General features: G+C 37.6%; 2 protein-coding genes across 4 annotated transcripts in view; both read right to left on the bottom strand.

The window, feature by feature from the left end:
* Positions 1-8,322, bottom strand: part of LOC131928210 (tolloid-like protein 2) — a 46,945-nt gene extending 38,623 nt beyond the window's left edge. For both annotated transcript variants that reach the window (XM_059284155.1, XM_059284156.1), the window contains exons 1-2: positions 8,262-8,322; positions 5,127-5,232 (exon numbers count right to left, since the gene is read on the bottom strand). The gene's annotated coding sequence lies outside the window, so the exon portion shown is untranslated. The remainder of the gene's footprint in view (positions 1-5,126; positions 5,233-8,261) is intronic.
* A 3,659-nt stretch (positions 8,323-11,981) lies between these two features.
* LOC131928211 (protein PAT1 homolog 1) lies at positions 11,982-25,744 on the bottom strand. 2 transcript variants are annotated; one of them, XM_059284157.1, is made up of 20 exons: positions 25,682-25,744; positions 22,167-22,278; positions 21,933-22,066; positions 21,764-21,850; positions 20,607-20,681; positions 19,001-19,126; positions 18,530-18,778; positions 18,310-18,421; positions 18,087-18,221; positions 17,659-17,764; positions 17,346-17,492; positions 16,181-16,331; positions 15,630-15,759; positions 15,329-15,495; positions 15,130-15,197; positions 14,813-14,960; positions 14,462-14,536; positions 13,502-13,639; positions 13,099-13,196; positions 11,982-12,735 (listed from the first exon to the last, which is right to left on the bottom strand). In XM_059284157.1, the coding sequence occupies exons 1-20, from the start codon at positions 25,715-25,717 to the stop codon at positions 12,525-12,527; spliced, it is 2,505 nt and encodes an 834-aa protein (XP_059140140.1). In that variant the 5' UTR covers positions 25,718-25,744; the 3' UTR covers positions 11,982-12,524. The 2 variants fall into 2 exon arrangements, with proteins under 2 accessions (XP_059140140.1, XP_059140141.1); XM_059284158.1 differs by lacking the exon at positions 20,607-20,681.
* Positions 25,745-25,939: the final 195 nt, after the last annotated feature.

Genomic DNA, 25,939 nt, shown 5'->3' with positions numbered 1-25,939 from the left:
TCCATAATTCACCTATCAGTTGTGTTTTACCTTTCTTTTTCTCCTTACTGTGTTTCTTTGTCATTTTGTTTACCAAGTCATGCAATGGTGCGGCAATTTTTGCAAAACCAGGCACAAATTTTCTATAATAGGAAGCAAAGCCCAAGAATGATCTGACCTCTACTGTAGTTGTTGGCTGTTTCCATTCTTTAACAGCTGCAATTTTATCTGGGTCAGTGGCGATGCCATCCGACGAAATCACGTAACCCAAAAAATGTACCGATTTCAGACCGAAGCAGCATTTGTCTGGGTTCAGCTTTACTCCTATCTCCCTAAGACGGAGAAACACTTGTTCTAATCTTTCTAGATGGTCCTCCCAAGTTTTTGAATAAACTAGTATATCATCCAAGTACACCAACATTATTTGAAATAGAAAGTCACTCATAGCACTCTGCATTACTCGCTGGAATGTAGCAGGTGCATTAGTTAGACCAAACGGCATACGGGTCCACTCGTACAGTCCCAGTGGAGAAATAAATGCCGTTTTATGTTGATCGTTGGGGTGCATGGCCACTTGGTGGTAGCCACTAGCCAAATCCAAGGTAGAAAAAAATCTTGCTCCCCCCAACGCATCAAGACATTCATCAATACGAGGCAAGGGGAATGCATCCCTTCTTGTGATATTGTTCAATTTCCGGTAATCACAACACAGTCTTATCTCCCCTGACTTCTTTTTTACCACTACTATCGGTGCCGCATACGGGCTCGTGCTGGTTGTAATAATTCCCTTTTTTAGTAGATCGTTCAGGTGTGCTTTCACCGCAGAGTAGTGACTCGGTGGTAATCTTCGATAAGGTTGCGCCACCGGCTTGTCTTGTAGTAAGGGTATCTGGTGTTTTATTACTTCCGTGTAACCCAAATCACCCTCGTACGAGGCAAATATATCCCTGTACTTATTCAACAATTCATTTAGTTTTGGGTCCTCAGTTTCCGGGAATGTATATGATCGGCCATCCTCTTTCTTCACCTCGGCCGTCACATTGACCGACCTAACTGTTACTTCATTACTGCTGGTATTGCTCAGTTCGATGCACTGTGCCGACTTTTGTACCTCGACGTTCTGTGGTACTCCTACCAGAGTGTTAGGCGGTATAAAAATTTCCTCATCCAAAACATTTGCCACTAATCCTTGAACTAGTCCATTTTCCGCTGATGTGTATGTCCGCAGTAACACGACGCCTGCCCTCAGTGCGGCGCCACATGGTTCTATCATCACATCACCATTCACGCTTCTATCACCAATTTGTAATGTGATTGCCTTGACCGTGTTTGCCGGGACTGATATCCTTCCTCTGGTCTTAGCAAACCTGGCCAACTTGGATCCCCGACCTGGTGTGGTCGATCCGACAATATTTGTAAGAAATTCTGGCAACTGGCCAAGAATATTCATGCCCAACAGGCAAGGTATATTTGACACATTTGTCTCTAGGTTGTGTTTCGTAACGAACACCCCAACCTGCTTCAACCTATGTCCCGCCACCACGACATCCGCCAGAACATAACCACAGTATGGAATGGTTAGTCCATTAGCTGCCGTCAGGCGCATGCATGTGTCAGACCTCAACCTATGGTCTTTTCCTTTCATCCATTTGGTGTAAAAATTTTCCGTGATTGTCGTCACCTGGGAGCCTGTATCCACAATTGCCTTCACCGCGATGTCCCCAATCGTAATCACCATTTCGGGACAGACTCCCATCATTTTGCTTCTTGGGCCATAACCTCGCCCCTCTGTAGCCTGGCCCTGCCTTACAGAGGACGACCGTTTCCCTGGCAGTACCGTGCCATATGTCCGGGTTGTGAACAGGACAAGCAAATTGGTCGACCGTCAGCCGTCCACCGGAGTGATGGACCGGCGGGTCGCGGCCGTCCAACCTGTCTCTGTTTTGGCCCGTTCTTTTCCTGATTCTCAGCTGTTGACCTGCTTTCTAACCTCTCCAATCTTTGGTCAACCTTATCCAGGTGGGCCAACAGTTGAGCCATCATGGTTTCCACCGTGCCGGTCCCCGTGGTTGGGGATTGTTTCTGTTCCGGCACCGAGACTTTGTCCACCGAACAGTTCGATTGGTCCTCATCCTCGGACCTGCGGATCGCTGAGTTCCTGACCTGAAGGAAGGTCAACTGCGGGTCTTTGTGGACCTCCTCTTTCAACTCTCTCCTTAAGATCGGGGTTGCTAGCCCCTCGATGAACTGGTCCCTCAGTAGGCGTACATCAATGTCAGGTGTTTTGCCCTTTACCGAATCAAAGGCCCTGTTTATTCGGTGTGAATACTCCATCACACTCTCCGCCATTCTCTGCTTTAAGCCTACGAACCCCGATAGCAGTTGCGATCCCGACCGTCTCTCCCCAAAGGTCTCCATAATTAGATCCAGCACCTTATCTGGATCTGATTGGACGGTTTTATCGTGGCATTTGACCTCTGACCTAACCGTCTCTCCTATACTGCCCATCAGCAGTCTTAATCTTTCCTCTGGTGACATGTTTCTCGAGGCCCAGGCCGCTTTGACCTCCTCACTGAACCTGTTGGTTAAAGTTGGATCACCGTCCCCGTAAAATTTGTTAATGTGGGACTCTCTGGGCAGGACCACAATATGGGTCTGCTTCTCGTCCAGAGTAGACATTTTATTCCTTTAGTAAAAAAAAAAGAGTTCTTTCTTACCGTGTGTGTATGAAAAAATTTTTCCTCGTTCCTCAATTTTCACTGTTCCTGAATATCCGAATTCACACACACACTAAACACAGTTATGAACTAGGTTGACCATGGGTGCCTAAAGCGGCAAGTCTCGTTGAATTCATCCTGGTCGACGACGCCAATTGTTACCTAGGCAAGTTGCATACCCTGCTCGCAGCGCCAAATGTAACGAGTCCCCGAGTCTATCCTGCCGACAACGCCAAATGTAACGAGTCTCTGGCTACCCTGGCGACAACGCCAAATGTGACCTTCCCGAGTCTAACCACTCATTCCACACAACATTGACCACAGCATAGATACTCGAAGATGCAGGTTCATTATTGATCCTTTTATTACATGAATCAAAGAATGCTTCACAATAATATAATGAATCAAGAGAGATGTTTCACAATAATAGTCTGAATCAACGGACCCCCAACAGTCCTCACTAGGCTTCATCTAACTGAATACACATGTCTAACGTCCTTCTTAACACAATATAACCAACTTGATACTGCCACACAGACTCACTGAGAGAGAGCGGGCGAGAGAGTCTGTCTTCCAGTCTCACTGAACCAGCCGTCGCCTTCCCATATATATCCCCTTCATAATCGTACTCATATTCGGTCCTATCATAATCGTAATCGTAATCGTTGCATTACGCCGCTTCTGTTGTACAGTCCGATTTTAATAAGCCACCTGCATCCTGTCACATCAAAGTTGACAGACCGTCTTTCGTATCGCTTCCCGAGATATTACGCCTTGGCCTCAGCCAACACCTGCACTGTGACGTCAGACTGTAACACGTTATGTCTCTTGGTAACTTCCCCTAGTTACATATATATATAATTCTCTTCTGGGAGCCGTTAGAAAACAAGCTGCAAGCACCTCCTTGCAGTCCCCTCTCTTTCTCTCTATCACTATCACTACCACCCCCACCCCACCCCCACTTTGTCTGGTGAGCTGTGGTCACGCTAAATGTTTACAAAGCTAAATGTTTACAAATCGTAGAGCCGTAGAGCCGGGTTTCTATTAGGGGCAGATAATTTAGATCTAGTTCGATTTTAAACTTACAGGAGGTAACTAAGAAATAACTAAGAGGGGGCTGCTTTCACAGGGGGGGGGGGTGTAGGGACGGGGTTAGGGGAAAGGGGGGGGGTGTGTTTTAAAGCAAATATTTTCAGTGGCAGCATTGGTACTGTCGAATTCACAAATTATGAATTACTGAAAAGTAGAAAATAAAAAAACTAAATAGCGGCGTATGATACGCTGCGGGTCGGCTCGTAGAAATAATTTCTTCACCCCCTCCCCCTCAAGCTAGTGCCATTAATCAATGCCAGCTTTAAAAAAAAAGAGGGTGAGTGTACAACCAATTGCAGACAAGTGTTTGATCAAAGATAACACAAGATGTGGGAGGGGCTGATGGGGGTGGGGCTGATGGGGGTGGGGTGAGTAAACTTGGCTTACATCTTCATGTCTGATTAAAGCTTCAATTCTTCAAGTGTGGCTGTGGTATTGCTTAAAATAGACACGCTTAAGTCTGATGGGTGCTGATACAAAAGCTTTCTGACAAGCGTTAAAAAAAGCTTTGCATAATTTTCAGAATGGCCCACTTTTCTCATAAAGCCTGTGGCCTTACAGGAAATGTGTGGCCCTTTCTAAGCCCACATAGTTTTGTGCTCACAAGAATTGTGTGGCCTTATGTAAGCCAACAAGAATTGTGTGGCCTTATGTAAGCCCACAAGAATTGTGTGGCCTTATGTAAGCCCACAAGAATTGTGTGGCCTTATGTAAGCCCACAAGAATTGTGTGGCCTTATGTAAGCCCACAAGAATTGTGTGGCCTTATGTAAGCCCACAAGAATTGTGTGGCCTTATGTAAGCCCACAAGAATTGTGTGGCCTTATGTAAGCCCACAAGAATTGTGTAGCCTTATGTAAGCCCACAAGAATTGTGTGGCCTTATGTAAGCCCACAAGAATTGTGTGGCCTTATGTAAGCTCACAAGAATTGTGTGGCCTTTGTAAGCTCACAAGAATTGTGTGGCCTTTGTAAGCTCACAAGAATTGTGTGGCCTTATGTAAGCTCACAAGAATTGTGTGGCCTTATGTAAGCCCACAAGAATTGTGTGGCCTTATGTAAGCTCACAAGAATTGTGTGGCCTTATGTAAGCCCACAAGAATTGTGTGGCCTTATGTAAGCTCACAAGAATTGTGTGGCCTTATGTAAGCCCACAAGAATTGTATTTGTATCAGAGAGTAGTGATCTAAAGATTTGGAACAGGCAAGATGGCTGCACAACAAGACAATGGTAGAAGATGACACTGATATTACAGGCACAATGAACAATGGTGAAATGATTGAGATGATTTCTTAAAGAATCCTCAGGCTAACACTAAATATTGCAACAAGAGAACTTACCAACAGTAACTATTGTTACGTGTCTACAACAGACAACAGCCACAAACAGTTCTCCTGGCGTTTGTTAATCCTCAGTGAACTTAATCCTTTAATCCAACCACCAATGCTAAAAAAAGAAAAAAATTATAAATAATTTAAAAGGTAAACAACTACAAAAATTATTAAATACTTTTAAACAATTGACTCGAAACTTTGAAAAAAGCAATAAGAATTTCCTTATTAAATCAGAAAGTGTCTTCAAATTATTATCTCCTAGTCAGTGAAGCTAACAGTCTAACATTGTAAATATTGTGGAAGCCTGACTTTTATTAAATACTTCATTTTGTCTAGTTAGTAATGGTTATCTACGCTATACTATATTTTCTTTTCTAGCTAGTAATGGTTATCTACGCTATACTATATTTTTTGTCTAGCTAGTAATGGTTATCTACGCTATACTATATTTTTTGTCTAGCTAGTAATGGTTATCTACGCTATACTATATTTTTTGTCTAGCTAGTAATGGTTATCTACGCTATACTATATTTTTTGTCTAGCTAGTAATGGTTATCTACGCTATACTATATTTTTTGTCTAGCTAGTAATGGTTATCTACGCTATACTATATTTTCTTTTCTAGCTAGTAATGGTTATCTACGCTATACTATATTTTCTTTTCTAGCTAGTAATGGTTATCTACGCTATACTATATTTTTTGTCTAGTTAGTAATGGTTATCTACGCTATACTATATTTTTTGTCTAGCTAGTAATGGTTATCTACGCTATACTATATTTTCTTTTCTAGCTAGTAATGGTTATCTACGCTATACTATATTTTTTGTCTAGTTAGTAATGGTTATCTACGCTATAATATATTTTTTGTCTAGCTAGTAATGGTTATCTACGCTATACTATATTTTCTTTTCTAGCTAGCGAGTCCCTAATGGTTATCTACACTTTATTTTATTTTTCTACTAGGCAATAGGCGCCTAATGGTTATTGACCCAGTCCTAGCACTCATACGTCTTTAATTGGTAATCTAGTCTAGACCAAGTCCAAAACATAACTTAAACTAAACATAACACTTCAACCCATCATGAGAATCATTTCTAGATACAGGTCTTAGAGATTTAACATTTATAAAAATAAAAATGTAAAGGTCAATTGCAAAAAAATCTCAATAATGACTGTAATAAAAATGTAAAGATAAATTTACAGTAAAAAAATCATTTCACTAAGGCATAGATAGACAGTAACATTTATAATAGTAGGTCTATGGAAGCTTGATTTAGTTCTAGCCTGAAGGGCTAAAGCATTGCTCTGAATATTTAATGAAATTTTAGCAGCTTTTTTTAAATTTTAAACCAAATTTTTTTTTTATCCTTGGTTAGCAATATTTAGATAAGATTGATGTTCCTGTTTGATTTTAACCCATTAGTTCTAGACACCTTGACTATTATAAATCTAAATTTACAATAAAATATATAATCAAATTTTCATACCCGATTTAAAAAAAGAATATTATGTATTAGTAAATAAATAAATAAATAAATATAGGCTATATATATATATATATATATATATATATATATATATATATATATATATATATATATATATATATATATATATATATATATAAGGCTATTTTCCTATAGGCTAAATGTGTTTGTCTCCTTCAATAATAATTACTATTAATTAGGCTTACTAGTTGAGCTGACCTAACAAACTAATTATTACTAATTAAAAGGTATGATCAAAGGGTGAACAGAAACTCAGTTTCAATGTAAAGTTAACAGGAGTGGAACTTTGCAAATATTTTTTGTTCATAAGCATAGTGAGGGTTCAAGAAATGGGATGAGGCCTTTATTTTCTATTTCTTAAGCATAAAAATGCTGAAAAAAACTAGCCTGCTAATTCAACTGGAGGTGAACGTGAAGCGGGGAATAAAATTCAAACACACCTTAAGCCTTTAGTTTGAAGTTTAGTCGGCTGAAGTTAAACTCTTAATTTACATACATAAGAGTCTATAATTATAATAAAGTAAAGTTGTAATTTAAAATTGCATTGAGATTGAACTGTAGAATGATTAGTAGAATAGTAGATCTAGATTTAGATATAGACTAGAGATCTAGATCTAGAATCTATCTTTTTCTTTCAATTTTGAATGGATGGATAAAGTATTAAAGTTAACACACAAACTAAAATCTATTTCTAAGAATTTCTTTTAGAAATCTATAGATCTAGATCTATCCAGACCTAGATTCTAGAATGTTTTTTTCTCAATGACGATGAAAATGTTTTAGATCTAGATCTACCTCTAAATCTAGATCTAGTCTAGATCTAGATAGGTTCTAACTGACTCTAACATAAATTTGAAATGTTTCCAGACGTGGCCTACTTTTGAAAAATAAAGTGTAGGTCTAGTCCTTTAAAACTTGCCAGGTTTTCTCACAGAAATTTGTTAAAACAAATTATTTGGCTAAATAAGAGGTCTTAAGACCATGTGTGTGGCGGGGTGAGGGGCGACTTGAAATGATTGAAAAAAACAAAATTAAATTAATTTAAATGCGAGGTTTCTGTGCGGCATCAAATCAGGTCATAAAGATAAACTTAAGTGTTAGCACGAACTCAAGCCACTAGAATATTGATACATGTCTCCAATGCTCGTTTGATCGGTGTTCGCCTAAATTTAGTTGGTAGGCCTAAGTAGTCGTGCAGCATATAGATTTGCGAAAATATTTTGCTTTTTGTGTATCAATGGTAGGCTTATCAAACAATGAGCAGCACTAAACGAATCACGTAGAGGGGTGTAGACTGAGCGTGGGGATCGGGAGAATCGATATGACAGTTTGAATAAAATAGTTGCTTAAACTAACGGGCATATTCATTCAGAAACCAACCACAGAAACGTACATGTATAGGCCTATAGTCCTATATATTTACATGTAATAAAATAATTGTATAATTGTAATAGGCCTATAGGCATATATAGGCCTAAATAGGCTATATAGGGCTATGTAGCAATATATTTGTGGCGGACTAAAAAAAACATAGTAATTACGCATATTATGCGTAATTACCATGGTTTTTTTTTATTTACTATCCAAGCGTTGATGATAAATCTACTCCTATAAAATAAAACTTAAGCTTACCTCTAACAGTACCCGGGTCGCGTGCTTGCCGTGTTTGGCGTGTCGCGAGTGTGTGTCGGTGTGGTAGCCGTGTCGCGAGTGTGCGGTCGGTGAGTTAGCCGTGTCTTTCATCATCTGCCGCCGCGCGGGAAGAAAGAGCGGGCATGACGTTACTCACCCGGCTATCACTGGCACCGCCGGACAAAGAAAGTGACTGGCTGCAGGAACGTGAGGACACTCACAGCACGGTCGTCAGAGACACACTTATTTCACACATTTGTACACGCTTATTTCACACATTTGTACACGCTTATTTCACACATTTGTACACGCTTATTTCACACATTTGTACACGCTTATTTCACACATTTGTACACGCTTATTTCACACATTTGTACACGCTTATTTCACACACGACTAGGGGTCGGCGTGGTCGAGTCGGCAAAAAGCTCATGGTTGATAAATTCGAAAGTCTCGAGTTCAAACCCACCGGCAGATAAATCTCGATCCCCTTCAACACTAATAATTAAGAACGAAGAAGAAGAAGAAAGAATTTCACACAGTTGTACACGATTATTTCACACATTTGCACAAAATTATTTCAAACATTTGTATTTGTACACGTTTTTTTTTCTCAATTTTGTCATATATTTTTAACACTTAATCCACACATTTTTAACACACTATTTTCACAATTAAAAAAAACAACAACACCAAAATAATTCTAAGTATCCCTACACTAAACCACCAAAGTCTAGCACTCCTACACTAACCACGAACTGAGTTTCTTCCAGGCATCTCTTCGGCTCCGCCCCCCCCCCCCTCCAATAAAAAAAGGATTTTATTTGAATATATAGTTTTGCCCCCCACATTGTAAATATGTAAAGTAAATTATGACGTTGTTTCTGATAAGATTTTTCATTGTATCATGCGTTGTAAATTTACCCTCAACTCTCTCTATATACATGTTTCTTATTTCTGTAGTGTAGTCCGTTTATGTCACCTTATTCATACAAGTTGTCATGTCATCAGTAATGTAGGCCTATAGCAATGACAGTTGTCATGACGATGTACGTGTCATTTGTATTGGTAAATGTACTGCCATGGATTGTGATGTTGTAATAATACTGCCATGGATTGGGATGTTGTAATAATACTGCCATGGATTGTGATGTTGTAATAATACTGCCATGACACATGTGATGACAGTGTGATGTTATGATACAGCCATGTTGTGATGAATCATAATGTCATCTGACAACAAAATGTGATTGAATTTTTAGAGACACCATCACATGTTATAACCATATATCTTGATAATTAATTTATTTCTAGTATTTTACCAAAAGCAAACAATGAAAAAAATTAACAAGTGAAACATAATTATTCTTCTTGATTTCATTTTCTATTTTATTTCATGTAGTCATTTTTTTTACTTTTACATTAACAAGTTCATTTTAGGAGAAAACAAGAAATATATCATACACATGCATACTAAGTACAAAAATAGTGAATAGAAAAGATGATAAAACAGCCCAGATAAACCAGATCCATTGACAAAAGGTTGGCCAAATTGCTTATGGCATACACAAAGGTTGGCCAAACAGCACTTCTTGTGCCATACAAAGGGAGATAAACAAATTATCACAGGATTCAGAGCAGTAAACAAGGCTGGTCAGTCAAATTAAAGCTTAAAGAATTGCTGATTTAAGCATCGGCTCATTCGGGGAAACAAAACATCAGTTTCTACTAAAGCATTAGGTCTAATCCTGGGAACCAAGAAAGCTTTGTAAGAAAGTGTGTTGAGCTGTGGTGGTGTATGTCCCATCAGCACATCCTAGGGAAATGTATTTGAACTCAGTTTATTAAAGAAAATGTGTGAACAAATGTGGCAGGCTTGGTCCAGCACTTCCACACACTAGTTGGGCTCACCTAGCCATACAAGATGACCACATGTCAATACACAAGACTCATTGGCTGAGTACTTCTACAGAGGGTATGTATTGTCAAATATAATGGCCCAACTGTTGGGACAGATATTTTATTCTTAGTCAAAGTGATAATTGAATTAATTACAACAATTACATTAGCTGCTTAAAATAAGACCAGTCTCATTTCTTAGAACCCACAGTGGGCTAGATAATTCCCATGAAATGTGCCAGAAGGGCCCAAAGATTCCCACAGTGACTTAACTTTTTTAACAACAGGTTCCACGCCCCTGCCAACAGGTTCCATGCCCCTGCCAACAGGTTCCACGCCCCTGCCAACAGGTTCCATGCGCCTGCCAACAGGTTCCACGCCCCTGCCAACAGGTTCCACGCCCCTGCCAACAGGTTCCACGCCCCTGCCAACAGGTTCCACGCCCCTGCCAACAGGTTCCATGCCCCTGCCAACAGGTTCCACGCCCCTGCCAACAGGTTCCACGCCCCTGCCAATAGGTTCCATGCCCCTGCCAACAGGTTCCATGCCCCTGCCAACAGGTTCCATGCCCCTGCCAACAGGTTCCATGCCCCTGCCAACAGGTTCCATGCCCCTGCCAACAGGTTCCATGCCCCTGACAACAGGTTCCATGCCCCTGCCAACAGGTTCCATGCCCCTGCCAACAGGTTCCATGCCCCTGCCAACAGGTTCCATGCCCATGACAACAGGTTCCATGCCCCTGCCAACAGGTTCCACGCCCCTGCCAACAGGTTCCATGCCCCTGCCAACAGGTTCCATGCCCCTGCCAACAGGTTCCATGCCCCTGACAACAGGTTCCATGCCCCTGCCAACAGGTTCCATGCCCCTGCCAACAGGCTGCATGTACATCAATGCCTGGCACAAATTTTAAATGACAACATGACTATTGTAGAACATTTCACATGACAACTTGACTATTGTAGAACATTTCACATGACAACTTGACTATTGTAGAACATTTCACATGACAACTTGACTATTGTATAACACTTCACATGACAACTTGACTATTGTAGAACACTTCACATGACAACTTGACTATTGTAGCTAACCAAACAAATAAAACCTTAACTACTTTATAATTGTACCAATTGTCTAGCTAAGCCAAGAAGTAATAAACATGTAAATATAAATGTATATCTTGGACTGATAGCCATGGACTGACCACTGACAGGTGTGTGGGTGCTGGCAGGGATGGGTTGACCACTGACAGGGACCACTGACAGGTGTGTGGGTGCTGGCAGGGATGGGCTGACCACTGACAGGTGTGTGGGTGCTGGCAGGGATGGGCTGACCACTGACAGGTGTGTGGGTGCTGGTAGGGATGGGCTGACCACTGACAGGGACCACTGACAGGTGTGTGGGTGCTTGCAGGGATGGGCTGACCACTGACAGGTGTGTGGGTGCTTGCAGGGATGGGCTGACCACTGACAGGTGTGTGGGTGCTTGCAGGGATGGGCTGACCACTGACAGGTGTGTGGGTGCTGGCAGGGATGGGCTGACCACTGACAGGTGTGTGGGTGCTGGCAGGGATGGGCTGACCACTGACAGGTGTGTGGGTGCTGGCAGGGATGGGCTGACCACTGACAGGTGTGTGGGTGCTGGCAGGGATGGGCTGACCACTGACAGGTGTGTGGGTGCTGGCAGGGATGGGCTGACCACTGACAGGTGTGTGGGTGCTGGCAGGGATGGGCTGACCACTGACAGAGACCACTGACAGGTGCGTGGGTGCTGGCAGGGATGGGCTGACCACTGACAGGTGTGTGGGTGCTGGCAGGGATGGGCTGACCACTGACAGGTGTGTGGGTGCTGGCAGGGATGGGCTGACCACTGACAGAGACCACTGACAGGTGCGTGGGTGCTGGCAGGGATGGCTGAATACTGGCCTGTGACAGGCTGACTGCAGGCATCTGGCAGGAATGGGCTGACAGTTGGCAGGGACTGGCTGAACATGATAAACTAACACACACTAGAGTAATACAATGTAAAAAACAATGTTGACCACCCATGCTCCTCCATGGTAAGGTGATTTGTCTATTATAAAAAAATGTATGGTTTTAGCAAAGCAAGATTTGTTTAGTAATAATCTCAACAACTGGTGTAAGAATGTATCAAACAAAGCAGTCCCAGCACATACTACCATGTGTATGGTCCATACAGTAGGTTCAATAAATAAAAAAAAACAAGCTTTTCTTGTAAGTAATGAGAGAAAAAATTGCATCCATCATTTGGTAATCATTACTTTAACACCACAGGACATCATTAGGTAACCGTTACTCTAACAGCACAGGACATGAAACCAGACAAGCCAGGCTAGCACCTACGTCATGATTCAACTTTGACCTCCTGGTGTAACATGTGTTTGGGTCTGGGCTTGGAGAAGTGGGCCAGCTTATCTTCCACGGAGCCAATCAGCTTGTTGTTGATGAACCTGTCCACATGCTCGCCCACCTGTGGCTGGTGCATGTCAGGCCAGGCCAGCTCCTCTGTGGGGACAGTCTCCAAGCTGACCACAAACTCCTCAATGAACTGTGTCCTGCAATAGCAAGCAGCTCAAGACATGAGCTCAACATATGCCTGTCAACACTTCACATAACAACAAGAACTGAGCTCAACATATGCCTGTCAACACTTCACATAACAAGAAATGAGCTCAACATATGCCTGTCAACACTTCACATAACAAGAAATTAGCTCAACATATACCTGTCAGCACTTCACATAACAACAAGAAATTAGCTCAACATATGCCTGTCAGCACTTCATATAACAACAAATAAATATACAACTTTTTAAAGAAGATTTTAAATGCACAGTAAATAATAAAATTTCTTTCTTTAGTAAAAGCATTAGAAGTGAGAGAAAGAAAGAGTGATCAAAAGCTTATAATTTAAGTTACCATTGTGTCTTCAACTGGTTATCAATGTCTATTGGGGAAGTGTTTTTAAAGTAATCTTCTCCTGCCTTGATTAAACAACACAGTAAAGAGATGCCGAACTGTGGAGATAAGGAAACAACACAGTCAGGCCAAAATGTGGAACCAACAACACAGTAAAGCCAAACCTATGGCACTTTTAACAACAATCAATGCCATTTTTCTTTAAATACTGAACAAGTCAAAGGGGTTTTCTTACATTAGAAAAAAAAATGTCAGATTTTTGTGTGCAAAAAATAAATTGTGTAAATTGATAAAAGTCTTAGTGTCTGACTCTCTCATAAATCTAGCTCTACAAGCTTGCAGTAACTTTTATTGACCCTCTCATAACTTCAGCTCAAATAGAGTCAAACTTGCAGTAACTTACAGAGTTGTGTAGCAGTAGTAAAAGACCTTCTTCATTTTGTTTGGGATGTTTCTGTAAGATGGTGGCAAAGTGGACCAAACATTCCAGATCACATTGGCTCAAGTACCTGGACAGAGGGGGCATCAACACTTGCAGACCCTGCACGTAGGAAACAATAATCAAACATCTGTAACAGGTGACCAAAGCACAGCATTTTGCTAGCACATAGACAAACACTTTGAGATAATTTGGTTAGAGTAAACATATTTCTTCATTATATGAAGCATGTTTTTGGAATTATAATAATTCTTTAACTGATAAAAGAATTTTAAAAATATTTCAACCCAAATAAAATTTAAATACCTATAACAACTACTTAAAAATATTGTCTCCCCTTGTTTATCCTCTGCAGTAAGTTATGAGCAGGGAAACCAGTTAATATGATGCTCATTTTAACATAGTGACCATCAGGCAGAATAACATTTTTACTTCCAGTATGACCAAACAAATAGTTTTTAAAATGACTTAAAATAATTACAAAAATAATTTAACACAAGCCATTGTGGAAAATTTATACTGAAAAAAATACTCATATTTATTATGACCGTGTCTAAATAGCTCAGTGATTTACACATACCAAATTTAAAGTGATATACAAGCTATGATTACTTAAAAATTTAAAATGCTAACATGTTTTAAAACCATAGTCAATGGAGAAACTTATTTAGACATCCCTACATCAGCTACATTGAAGCCTCAACAACCAGCAGAAGTGTTTCATTGCATTCACTCATTATATTTCCAGTTATTTTAAGAAAATTATCTTGACTTAAAAAAAACCTTGAAAATTGAAGAACCAGTGCTAGCACAAGAAAACCATTGATATAAAACCTATTTGTGGATAGTGCAGCTCTCTTTAACATTTGATTACCAGTACCAGACCTCCAGTACACAAAGACAATGGTTTGGGGAGTTACTCACTTCTTCATCTTGATCTTTTTTTATCAATATTGGCAAATGGGACAAGAACACTGTGACAATAGACAGCCACTGGACCTGCAATCAACAATACATTGTTAGACTCAATCATGATTCACTTAACAAGGCTGAAGCTGGTAACATAATATATGAAGGTGAAATCTCTACATAATGACAATATATGGCCAATCAGATTCAAGTTGGGAGGATGGTATGGTCCAGCCTGCCAATCAGATTGTAGTTTTGACTTCACTACAGATTCCTCATGGTATTATTTACTATAATTAGATGAAATGTCCAGCAAATTATTGTGTATGTACTAGAAGAATGTGGTAGGACAGGAGAGAGTTTTACCTTGTCTAGTAGAGGCATGAGTCGCGCTAAAAGCTTGCGACCTTTCCTTACACCTAGTGTGGGCAAAAAATTCTTCAGACTGTCATCTTGCATAAAATAATCATACACAGCTTGTATTTTCTCCAACCTCTCCTCAAACAGGGGCAATCTGCAACAACAACAAAACCCATGTAATACAAGACAACATGCATGCTGGGATATGTCAACCTTTTAACATTGAGGTGAGCTGACCACCGTTAAACACTATATTGAGGTGAGCTGACCACCTGATAACTTAAAAACTACTGATGGCCATAGGAGTGTTCATTATGGGTTACCTATTTTCACTAGGAAGAGCAAGCACTTTTTTTTCTATATCATCCACATCCAGGATAATATTGAAACCCTGCAAAACAAATTCACTTCGTATGTCAATTAAATTGATGAGTAAAAGTTGAAAAAATAAGTTATTTACTTCTTTTAATGTATTTGTAACTAAGGTTTATGATTAACTGAAGAAACAAGCAAACAAAGCACCTTTTCAATGTCCATTAAGAGCTGACGATATTTTCTTAGCTCTTTGCTTACGCTCTTTTGGGTAGAGTTTTCATTGGTTGGCGAGGCATTCCTACATACATCAATAATTTGACGAGGGTTGTGGACACTGGCTGCTGTAAGCCTCCCCAAAGATCCTTCAAACTGAGCTGCAAGAAACAACAGACTTGTAGATGTGCAATAGAGGTTTGATTTTTTTAGGATAACGTCACTGAAAGCAGGGCAGATAATAACATATTTAAAACCTAAAAAAACTAAATCTATCAGATAATGTGAGGCCTACCTGGTGTATACGTCCGAGGTTCTAGTTTGACCATATTAGGTATAAGCAGTTCTAATTCGTTGTTTGATTTGTCTCCAGTGACATCTTGATTTTTCTCTCTGTCTGCAGCTTTTTTCTTCATCGTATAGTACTAAAACATGAGACAAGAAAGCATTTCTTGGCTTAACTCTACTTGATGAAAGTAATGTGTAATGGTAATCAGCTAATCATAATCAGCACAGTCTAATGATAATCATCTAACAAAGGTTGACAATAGGGAGTACTATCTGAAAAGGAGTAGACTATGTAAAGCTTATGGGAAAGCGTGGTCTAGCGGTAGAGAGCTAGACTGCTAACCCGAAAGTTCAAATCCGGGTTCAAATCAGTACAATGTCCATGAGTCCACCCAACTCTGATGGATACCTAACTTAAGTTAGGGAAACAAAGGCGGCTGGAGCATAGTGCTGACCAAATTATCTCTTATGCCGAGGTCTTAGAAGCAGATAAACTCTACTTGATCTGCCCCATGTACCCTGGGCACAAATGGGAAATAACAGTGATGTAAATCTTACTGTATAATAATAATCATCTAAATATGGGTTGTCTGTCTGAAGTTGTATGAGCTGAATCTTAATGATCCAATCTTTCTCTTTCTTTGTCATCAAGCCAGCGTATTCGTCCTCCACCTCCCTGTAGCCGTAGTCTCCAGTTGGATGCTGCGGTCTGAAAACATTTTCTCATCAATTCTTTTTGGCTACATACAGAGGTGTTAAAACATTTTCTCATCAATTCTTTTTGGCTACATACAGAGGTGTTAAAACATTTTCTCATCAATTCTTTTTGGCTACATACAGAGGTGTTAAAACATTTTCTCATCAATTCTTTTTGGCTACATACAAAGGTGTTAAAACATTTTTACTTTTTGGTAACATACAGCTTTTAACGCATTAACACAAATGTCCTACCATAACTTAACAACACTCAAAGCACCTCGATAATATTTTCTCATTTAATTAATCGTTTTGCAGAATCTTAGTTTTTAACCATAAATCTAGGTCATGATATCACCAGATTAACCATTTAAAGATTTTTAGTACATTTACTTCTTATCAGTTTATCTGATTTTTTGTTTTTGTATTTTATAAAATTTGTTTTTGTAAAACCACTTGCAAAGCGGTACTTTTTTTAACAACAAAAAATAATTCAGTGGCTGCGTCAAAATGTTTACCGTGCTGTGTTATAAAATTAACCAAAATTCAAATATTTATTGTAATACTAATCCAATCCAAGATTTTGGCAGAAAAATGGATGTACTTTTAGTATTCTATGAATTAGAGCCAATGAAAAATAATTTTTATCTTTTGGTTTTTCTGACACAAGAGTATATTTTTACCAGAAAAAAAGCGACTCTTTTTTCTTATTAATTGCATTTCTTTGATATAAATAAATAATTACTATTATTTTGTAGGGCATTCAAATACGATTAGTTTATATTAGTAATGTTGGTTTTAAATAAATTAATAAAAATGATGTAAGCTGTTTTGCCTAGTAAAAAATATGAATAAAAAAAATATTTGTTAAACCTGAAAATAATTATTTCATCTTAAATAGTTAACACTTTCTCTAATCAGCTCTTTGTGGCTTTTAAAAGTGGACTGTACTGAGAGTTATAATTGACAAGACTTGAGTGATTGTTGTTGTATGTGTAAGGACAGTCCCATCTGTGTACAAACTTACCTTTGGAAATGAGCATGCTGACCAGGTCCCCTGGTCACATTGTAATGATCTCGCCTTTCTCCGTAGTGCTGACCTGTCCTAGCATCTAGCTGACCATGTTCCCAGGGGCCAGTCCTTTGCTGATAAGGCATGTGTGCAAGGGGTTGCCTAGAAACAGTCGATAAAATACTGGGCTTGACAAGTGTTGCCATAAAATATTAACTATGCTTTCAATTGATTACCTTTTATTTTAACTGTTCTAATTTAACTGTTCATTGCTAATGAATCAGCTGCGAGCCAATCTAGAGATGAGCCAGCAAATGATGTGAAATACCTTTGAGCAATAACAGCAGAGGGCGAACCAAAGGGTGAACCAATATTGGTGATGTGAGGGGGTGCAGGAGGTGGAGGTCTTGACATTGCATTACCAAACAAGTTGGCTGGAACAGGAGAGAGAATTTTTAAAAACAAAATCCTGCAAGTCTATTTGAAGTATACCATCTTTTTAAAAAATAAAAATCTTTTTTTTTAAAGTCTATTTAAAGTATACAATCTTTTTAAAAAAATGAAAATCCTTCTTTACGTCTACTTAAAGTTTACCATTTAAAAAAAAAAAGAATCTTTCTTTAAACTAATTTAAAGTATACCATCCTTGTTTGAATAAGTATCCTTATTTAAGTCTATATTAAAAGCTTTTTAAAAATGATTAAAAAAAAAAGAATTTTTTAAAGCCAAAAAACATACATGCCAAATAAATCTTACCCATAAACATTGGGCTGTAAGGGGGCATAACACTGGGGGACTGAGCCAACAGGCCTGACTGTGGGGGGATGCCTGGCATAAAATGTGAGGATGAAGGTGAAGGTGACAGGGAACGACCCATGAGAATTGGAGACTCTGAAATAAGACAATCTTTTTTTAGTTGACCTTCACATGAGTAGGCACAACAAAAAAGTCAAATAGTGAATAGTAAAATACAACAGACCATGAAATCCAGGGATAGTTCTTGTGTGAGGTCTGATGATGTTTATGGGGGAGCTTTCTCCATTAGAAACTTTAGGGCCAAGGTGGCCCATCAAAGGGGGAGCTTGAGTAGGCTGTGACATAGAAATGTTGATACAACTGTATTAAAAAGATTCAACTCATTTCATGTGACGGACATATTCCAGTGTAAAAATGTGCTGTAGAGATCTGCATGGACCCACCTGCTTCCTGAATGCCACAGAGGTGCCAACAGGGGGGATGTGTGCTGGCAGTGTGTACTGAGCTTTCTGGTCCAGTGCAAAAGGTGGCTCTCCCCTCAGCTGTCTCTCCAGCTCTTCAGAGGTCAGCACCCGAGGCTTGTGCTGCTCACGGGCCAACATGTTGTGCTCTATTTCAGCCAGAGTTTGAGCTTCTGCTGGCAAAGGCAAGGCTGCTGATGGGACTGGTGGACATCTAGCATCATGAAAGACCTGCAGAAGACCCTCAGCCTGTTTAAATGGTCTGTGCAATAGACTGATTGTTCAGTCTATGACTATATCACTCTTGTATTCCAGGGATTATTTTAAGTTATTTGTGCAGAAATTTGAAAAAAATTTCCCATTTAAAACCAGAATTCTATCTTTGCACATAACAAAGCTGGAAAAGATATTAGCAAGGACAACAGGAGAGAAACATGTGCCTGGATGACTAACCCCTGGGAAATCACGGTACGCTGCCTGCTTGGCTGAAGCAAACAAGGCTTGGAGGGTGTTGTTGACAGGTTTCTGGAACAAGTTGTCTCCAGATGGGGAGCCCCAGATGTTCTTCCCTGGTGAGGTCTGCACAAACAAAGGGAGAAACAAAAGTTCTGTTAGCACAAGCTTTCAATCAATCTGTTAGCACAAGCTTTCAATCAATCAGCTAGCACAAGCTTTCGATCAATCAGTTAGCACAAGCTTTTAATCAATCAATCAATCAATCAGTTAGCACAAGGTTTCAATCAATCAGTTAGCACAAGCTTTCAATCAATCAGCTAGCACAAGCTTTCGATCAATCAGTTAGCACAAGCTTTTAATCAATCAATCAATCAGTTAGCACAAGGTTTCAATCAATCAGTTAGCAAAAGGTTTCAATCAATCAATCAGTTAGCAAAAGGTTACAATCAATCAATCAGCTAGCACAAGGTTTCAATCAATTAGCACAAGGTTTCAATCAATCAGCACAAGGTTTCAATGAATCAATCAGTTAGCACAAGGTTTCAATCAATCAATTAGCACAAGGTTTCAATCAATCAGTTAGCACAAGGTTTCAATCAATCAATTAGCACAAGGTTTCAATCAATCAGTTAGCACAAGGTTTCAATCAATCAGTTAGCACAAGGTTTCAATCAATCAGTTAGCACAAGGTTTCAATCAATTAGCACAAGGTTTCAATCAATCAATCAATCAGTTAGCAAAAGGTTTCAATCAATCAATCAGTTAGCAAAAGGTTTGAATCAATCAATTAGCACAAGGTTTCAATCAATCAATCAGTTAGCAAAAGGTTTGAATCAATGAATCAGCACAAGGTTTCAATCAATCAATCAGTTAGCAAAAGGTTTGAATCAATGAATCAGCACAAGGTTTCAATCAATCAATCAGTTAGCAAAAGGTTTCAATCAATCAATCAATCAGCACAAGGTTTCAATCAATCAGTTAGCACAAAGTTTCAATCAATCAATTAGCACAAGGTTTCAATCAATCAATTAGCACAAGGTTTCAATCAATCTGTTAGCACAAGGTTTCAATCTATTAATTAGCACACGGTTTCAATCAATCAATCAGCAAAAACTTTCAATCAATCAGTTAGCACAAACTTTCAACCATTCACTCAGCTAAGACTAGTATGAGACAGTAAACTAGAGAAAATTGTATCAACTTAAAGTTAAGCACACAAAAACTACTTGTTTGAAAAGGCAATAGGTTAAAAAAAATTAAGGGAAATACTAAATCTACTAAAAGTTTAACATAATACATGGGAGCACAATTATTTTTAAATTCTCCTTAAAAGAGGAATATTACTTCTATTTTCAACACACGAAAAAAAATCAACTATAAAATAATTCACTTCAAAAGTCATAAAGCAATGTACACTAACAAGTCAAGTTAATATATGTTAATATAAACAGTGCAAAACTAAAAACCTCATGCAACTCATTAACCTTTAAACCTGGTTAGACCCCAAGTAGCATTAACTACTGCTATATTTGTCTACAAAACAAAGTTGTTTGGGTGAAAAGAAAAAGCCATGTTGTAAGTAAAACATTGGACAGCCACACACCAGAGTTTCCAAGTCCATGTAGCCTGGAGGAGAGTTAGGACCAAAGAGTTCATCCAGGTGGGATTTCCTTAGGACCTACAAATAATTAGATGAAAACTTCTTACAATCAGTTAGTACACAAAGGTTAGATCAATACTTGAAAAAGGCACATGTTAGTACAAATGTGAATGAATGAGCTGAAAACATGCATGCGAGGGTCAGGCAGAGATGATAACTCCTGAGAAATGACTTCTTCTTTGAGAAAGAAATTAATTTATAACGTTGCATTAAGGAGCGAGTATAGTAAAAAAAAAGGCTGATGTTTCCTGTAATTTCTTTCTTGCTCTTATAATCAGAATGTTTTGCTGGGATTTCTTTAATTATATTTTGATGGAATCTGTTCATGTTATTAATGTGATCTGTATTTCAATATCAAAATCACACACAAGTAGGCTATATGTTGTGATATTTTTTTCTTTTTAAACTGCCAAAATTTTCACTACCATGTCTTTGCATCATCACTTTTGGGTACACTTATGCATGCCTATGGGCTAAGTTATGAGGAAATGTGAAAATTGGGAGGAAATAAAATACAGGTGTGATAACAGTTAATTTAATAATTAATTAAGTGAAGCACAGACTGGTTGGTAATAATAGCTAGCATTAGTGTTTTGCTCTAGCCTCAAATATGTTATATGTTTGCCATTAGCATGTTTCATTTTTATTTCACTAACAGAAATAGTGTTTATATTTTCTTAAATTTGTTGTCCATTTTACTTTTAATAATTATGTGACTATTATTTAAGCTTTTATTTAATGTGATGTTTTAAAAGGATCCCATATATTTTTAAAAGTTGTGCCCCTTTTCTCAGGAATAGGGTAGTGAGAAATGTGCTGCAACTATGAGTTATAAAGTTAAGCAGACAGGACTGTATTTAGGATTCTGCTGCTGGGATGATCTATGCACAGTAGTTGTCAACAATCAGCAAGAAAATATGTTAACAACTGACAACAAGAACATGCTTTGAAAATTATAAAAATATAACAAACATGATGCCATGTTTAGAATTTTTAATGATCATCCTTGAAGGTAAATGATCATACCTGAAGGTAAATAATCAGGCCTCATGGTTAATGATCAATGAAAAGAAAGCCATGCTAAAAATATGAAAACATACCCCAGGAATGGGTTGACCATTTGCAGTGAAACATTTGCTGTCCCCATCATCAACAACTAGGCGACTGATTGATTGCTCCAATTCATCCTGAACATTAGATTTCAAAATTTCATTCACTCGTTCTTAACTGTGACATCTAAGTTTAGAGTATAATCCTACAATTACATACTTCCTGAGTGGCAGTGGAGTATCCTCTGTCCATTGTGATGAACCCAGAATCTTTAGTCTGATCTTCATGTGATGGAAAAAGAGAACCTTCCAACTCCTCGGCCATGCGAGTATGTTCTTCCCAGTCAAAGTCTCCTTTTAAAAAAAGAAATTATTACAATAAGAAATAACACAAAAGAGTTAACACAGAAGACTATGATTTAAAATACATTGAAAAAATAAAGTTTTTTTTTACCATCTCCCAAATCGCCAAATGTTTCTTCATTTAAAACATCAAAATCTTCTTCTTCTTCTGGTGCTTGGCTTAGTTCATTTTCATCACTGGCAAGCTTGCCAACCCCAAGTGCCTAATTTTGAAATTAGAATTCTTTTTAAACTTTAGGAATGGTTATGTAACTATTTTATACATTAAAAAAAAAAAGAAGAAACCTCTGACTTAATAGACTAAAGTAGGGACTTCATCAATCTCAGGGCAAAACTCAGCTTCTCAAGCAAAACATTAACATGAGATTTCCAACTAGGAGAGAAGCTTAATTTGACATCTGAAGTTAAGAAAATTAAGGAGGAAATAATAATAAATAAGAAGTTGGTGAATGTTACATTCACACAAATTGTTAAAAACAGATTTCGTTTGTGTCAACTATAATGACTATTATAAGTGTTTGTACATTTTCATAGTAGAATGTTGAGGACTTAAGTTTTACATTTAGTGAGACAGGCTAGTATTAGATCTAGTCTAGGTAGACCTATAGTAACATATCTCTCCAAATTTTAAACTAAATTTAAAAAAATATTTAAACTATTAATTTGCAAATTATAGGCCTCTCAATTGCAAAAAGAAGCCCTAAACTAATTTTAATGTAATAAATTGTGCATCATTACTGTAGGTTACAATGCTACTATCCAATTAGGCCCCCAACTATTTTTAAAAAAAAATATAGTTTAGCCTATAGGCCAAGGCTTATCAGATGAAATAGCATGTCCATTTTAATCAGTTGTTATTCATGTTTACATCACAATTTTCAGGGTAGGTTTTTAGTTCTTAGCACTGCCATCTAAAATCTAGTGGAAACGACTTAATTTACTCTCTGTAAATATACTGGCAATTGTTACAGTCACATTGCAAACTAGAAGAAATTGCAATTAGACCTAGGCCTATACAATTTGAAATGCTGTTAAAAAAAAAAAGTAAAACAACTCCCCAATGGAAGCAAGTAACCATCAGATCCATATCCAGGACATCTGGTATGACAGTTGCAGTAGCACATTGCTCAAATAGAACACTGCACCATACCACGTTCACTAACTTTAATATAAAATTCATTGATAACAGTTCTGACTGAGAATAACCCTGATATAGTCATATACCTATTCAGAGTCTATTGTCAAAAGTAAGGAAATTTTCTAAAAAGAAGTGAAGCAAGCATGTTATTTTAAATAGGGGCACAAGTGAATCAAGCATGCTTGTTTTATTGTTTATTCTATTGTGTAGGCCTAAGTTCTTACATTTATAAATTAGAATGGACACTATTGAGAAGTCTAAAAATTATTCAAAAGTCCCATTGTTTTAAAAATTTTAAAATAAATATTGTTATAAAAATCTGACTGTTACTGTTTGATTTTTGTTGGACTTTAGGCCTACTAAAGTTAGGGATTTAGGTAAAAAAACACTAATCATCATATAAAAATAAAAATTACATATTCTTGTAGAGCTCAACAAAATGAAAACAAAACAAAAAAGATTTTTTGTCTAGCTCAAATAGTTTTTTTTTTGCGAATTTTTTTGTGAGGGGTGGAATCCCCTTGCTTTAGCATTGGCCAATTGTGACAAGTCATGGTATACCTGAATAAATTGAGCATAGTTATTTTACTTGCAGTTGTATTTTGTTCATATTTGCAGAGTTTAACTAGAATGATATATAGAACTTGTAAATGCTGTTGAAATTAATAAAAATAATACAGAACTTATATTTTTGTGTTGGCTTCCTCCCATAACCCCAAAAAACTGTGTGCTGCGCAAATATGAAAATGTTTCTAAAGCCATATTTTATATAAATACAGCAAATGAAAGAACTACAAAGTTAGAAATCTAAAGTAAATGACTTGAACACTGTTATGTGCATATAATTGCCTCATTATTTTGGGCAGGTGAAGTAGAGTCCATCTTTAAGCCATTTTGTTATAAAACTGCTGCGCAAATATGAAAATGTTTCTAAAGCAATATTTTATATAAATACAGTGAATGAAAGAACTCCATAGTCAGAAATCTAAAGTAAATGACTTGAACACTGTAATGTGTCTATAACTGCCTTGTTATTTTGGGCAGGTGAAGTAGAGTCCATATAAAAGCCATTTTGTAATAAGTGAAATGAAGTTATCAGATCAATGTTTTTATGTGTGAATTGTGTATGGATTCTGATTTTCAGCATATAACTATATCTAAGGGTAAGTAGAACTTGAATACTTAAAATTACAGTTAGCACAATGCTAGTGTATAGCAACAGACAGGTAACCTAGATCTAGGTCTGACTCTCCGTCAGTCTAGAGTCTAGTCTGACAAAATTGGATTTTTAGGAAAAACATATTCTGCAAAACTAGAACTAGAGCTGAAAAAATTAAAGATGGGTATGTAAATATATTTTGAAATAAAAAATTAGATTTGTTTGCACATGCCATAAGAATGCTGTTATTAGTTGATCAAACTTAAAGGCAGGAAGATCGGGATGAAAAAATATAACAATGGTGGCAGCGTGACCTACATACAGTGACTACGTTCGGAGGGGTATAACTAATGTCGGAGTCAAAATATCCAAAAACAAATTTCATTTCCAATTACTTAAGATATGTCTGATCAGTAATCTACTCTCATCTAGAGGAATCTTTTAAAAAATCGAGATTCCAACGTATTTGAAACTAACCTTGATACAGAGGGAAGACCAAAGCAGAGACAGCATGCAATCAGGTCGCAAAGCCATTAAAACTAAGGGATAACCACTCTTCTTTTTAATTAACCTTAGGAAATGACCTTTTAAACTTAATTAATTACCATACATTAAAAACTTATTAGTATGCAAAACCAAATCTCGTGGGTCCGGTATCAGAAAGTAATGGGCGATTTCGGGTCATGTTTTTACCGCGAACTCGGCGGATGCCGACAACCCTACTAAAGTTAACTGAAGATTGCATGTGAAACATCAGGTTTAATAACTTGTTGTTTGATAAAATGAATACAAATGTAACTCTAAAGCTTTAAACTAAAAAAGAATTTCAAGTTCTCTGGTTTTGCAACTTAAATAACATTGATTCTAAAAATTTTAGGCCTAAATTTATAGGCCCTATTTGTAAATAATTCCCATGCCTAAGTTTTTTCCCTTTTGGCTTTTGGTGTAGAATCTGTTTTTTTTTTTGTTTGCTATGATTGCAAAATCTAAAAAAGTGTTGTTATTAGGCCTAGTGGTCAATCTAAATTTCTTCTAGGTCTAGATCTAGTCAAAATCTAGTCTTAAACCTAGATAGTAATAGATCTAGATATCTAGATCTAGATCTAGAGACCATCATTTCGTTTCTTTAACTCAGAAACTCGAATTATCGGAAATAGGTTTTCACTAGTATCAGTGTTTAGATTATTATCTATAGTAGATAAAGCAAACTGAGTTCCTTTATTAAATTATTATTATCTTCATTGTATATTGAAAATAAATCTTTTGAGTGCAATATCTTTTTAATTTAAATTCCAGCGTGCATACATACAGAAAACATTCTCTTGTCATCGCGAGATAACGCCATATTTACGCCATTTGTGTTGTGTAGTGATAGCCTCAATCCCTTTAATTCTTTGAAATATTGAAAATTAAATTGACAACACCTTTTTAAGCGTGCGTTTTGTGTTACAGTCAAAATTAATTTATTAGATTCATTCTGTGTATATTTTTTTGATTTAATAAATAATATAATAAAACAGCTTTTCTAAGTTGTTAAAAAAATTGTTTTAGAGATTAATTAGCTTTT

This window comes from Physella acuta, unplaced genomic scaffold, assembly GCF_028476545.2.
Source record: "Physella acuta isolate Inbredline_101_S28 unplaced genomic scaffold, ASM2847654v3 ptg001477l, whole genome shotgun sequence".
Lineage (NCBI taxonomy): Eukaryota > Metazoa > Mollusca > Gastropoda > Physidae > Physella > Physella acuta.
This window is presented reverse-complemented; position numbering and strand designations above follow the sequence as displayed.

Bases quoted from the DNA above. Each gene is read 5' to 3' on its own strand.
- LOC131928211 (XM_059284157.1), bottom strand. From the start codon at position 25,717: ATGGCGTTATCTCGCGATGACAAGAGAATGTTTTCT. The intron at 22,279-25,681 runs GTATGTATGCAC...TTTCAAAATTAG, and splicing joins ATGACAAGAGAATGTTTTCT to GCACTTGGGGTTGGCAAGCT. The intron at 19,127-20,606 runs GTGTGTGGCTGT...TTGTTTGTGCAG, and splicing joins ACATGGACTTGGAAACTCTG to ACCTCACCAGGGAAGAACAT.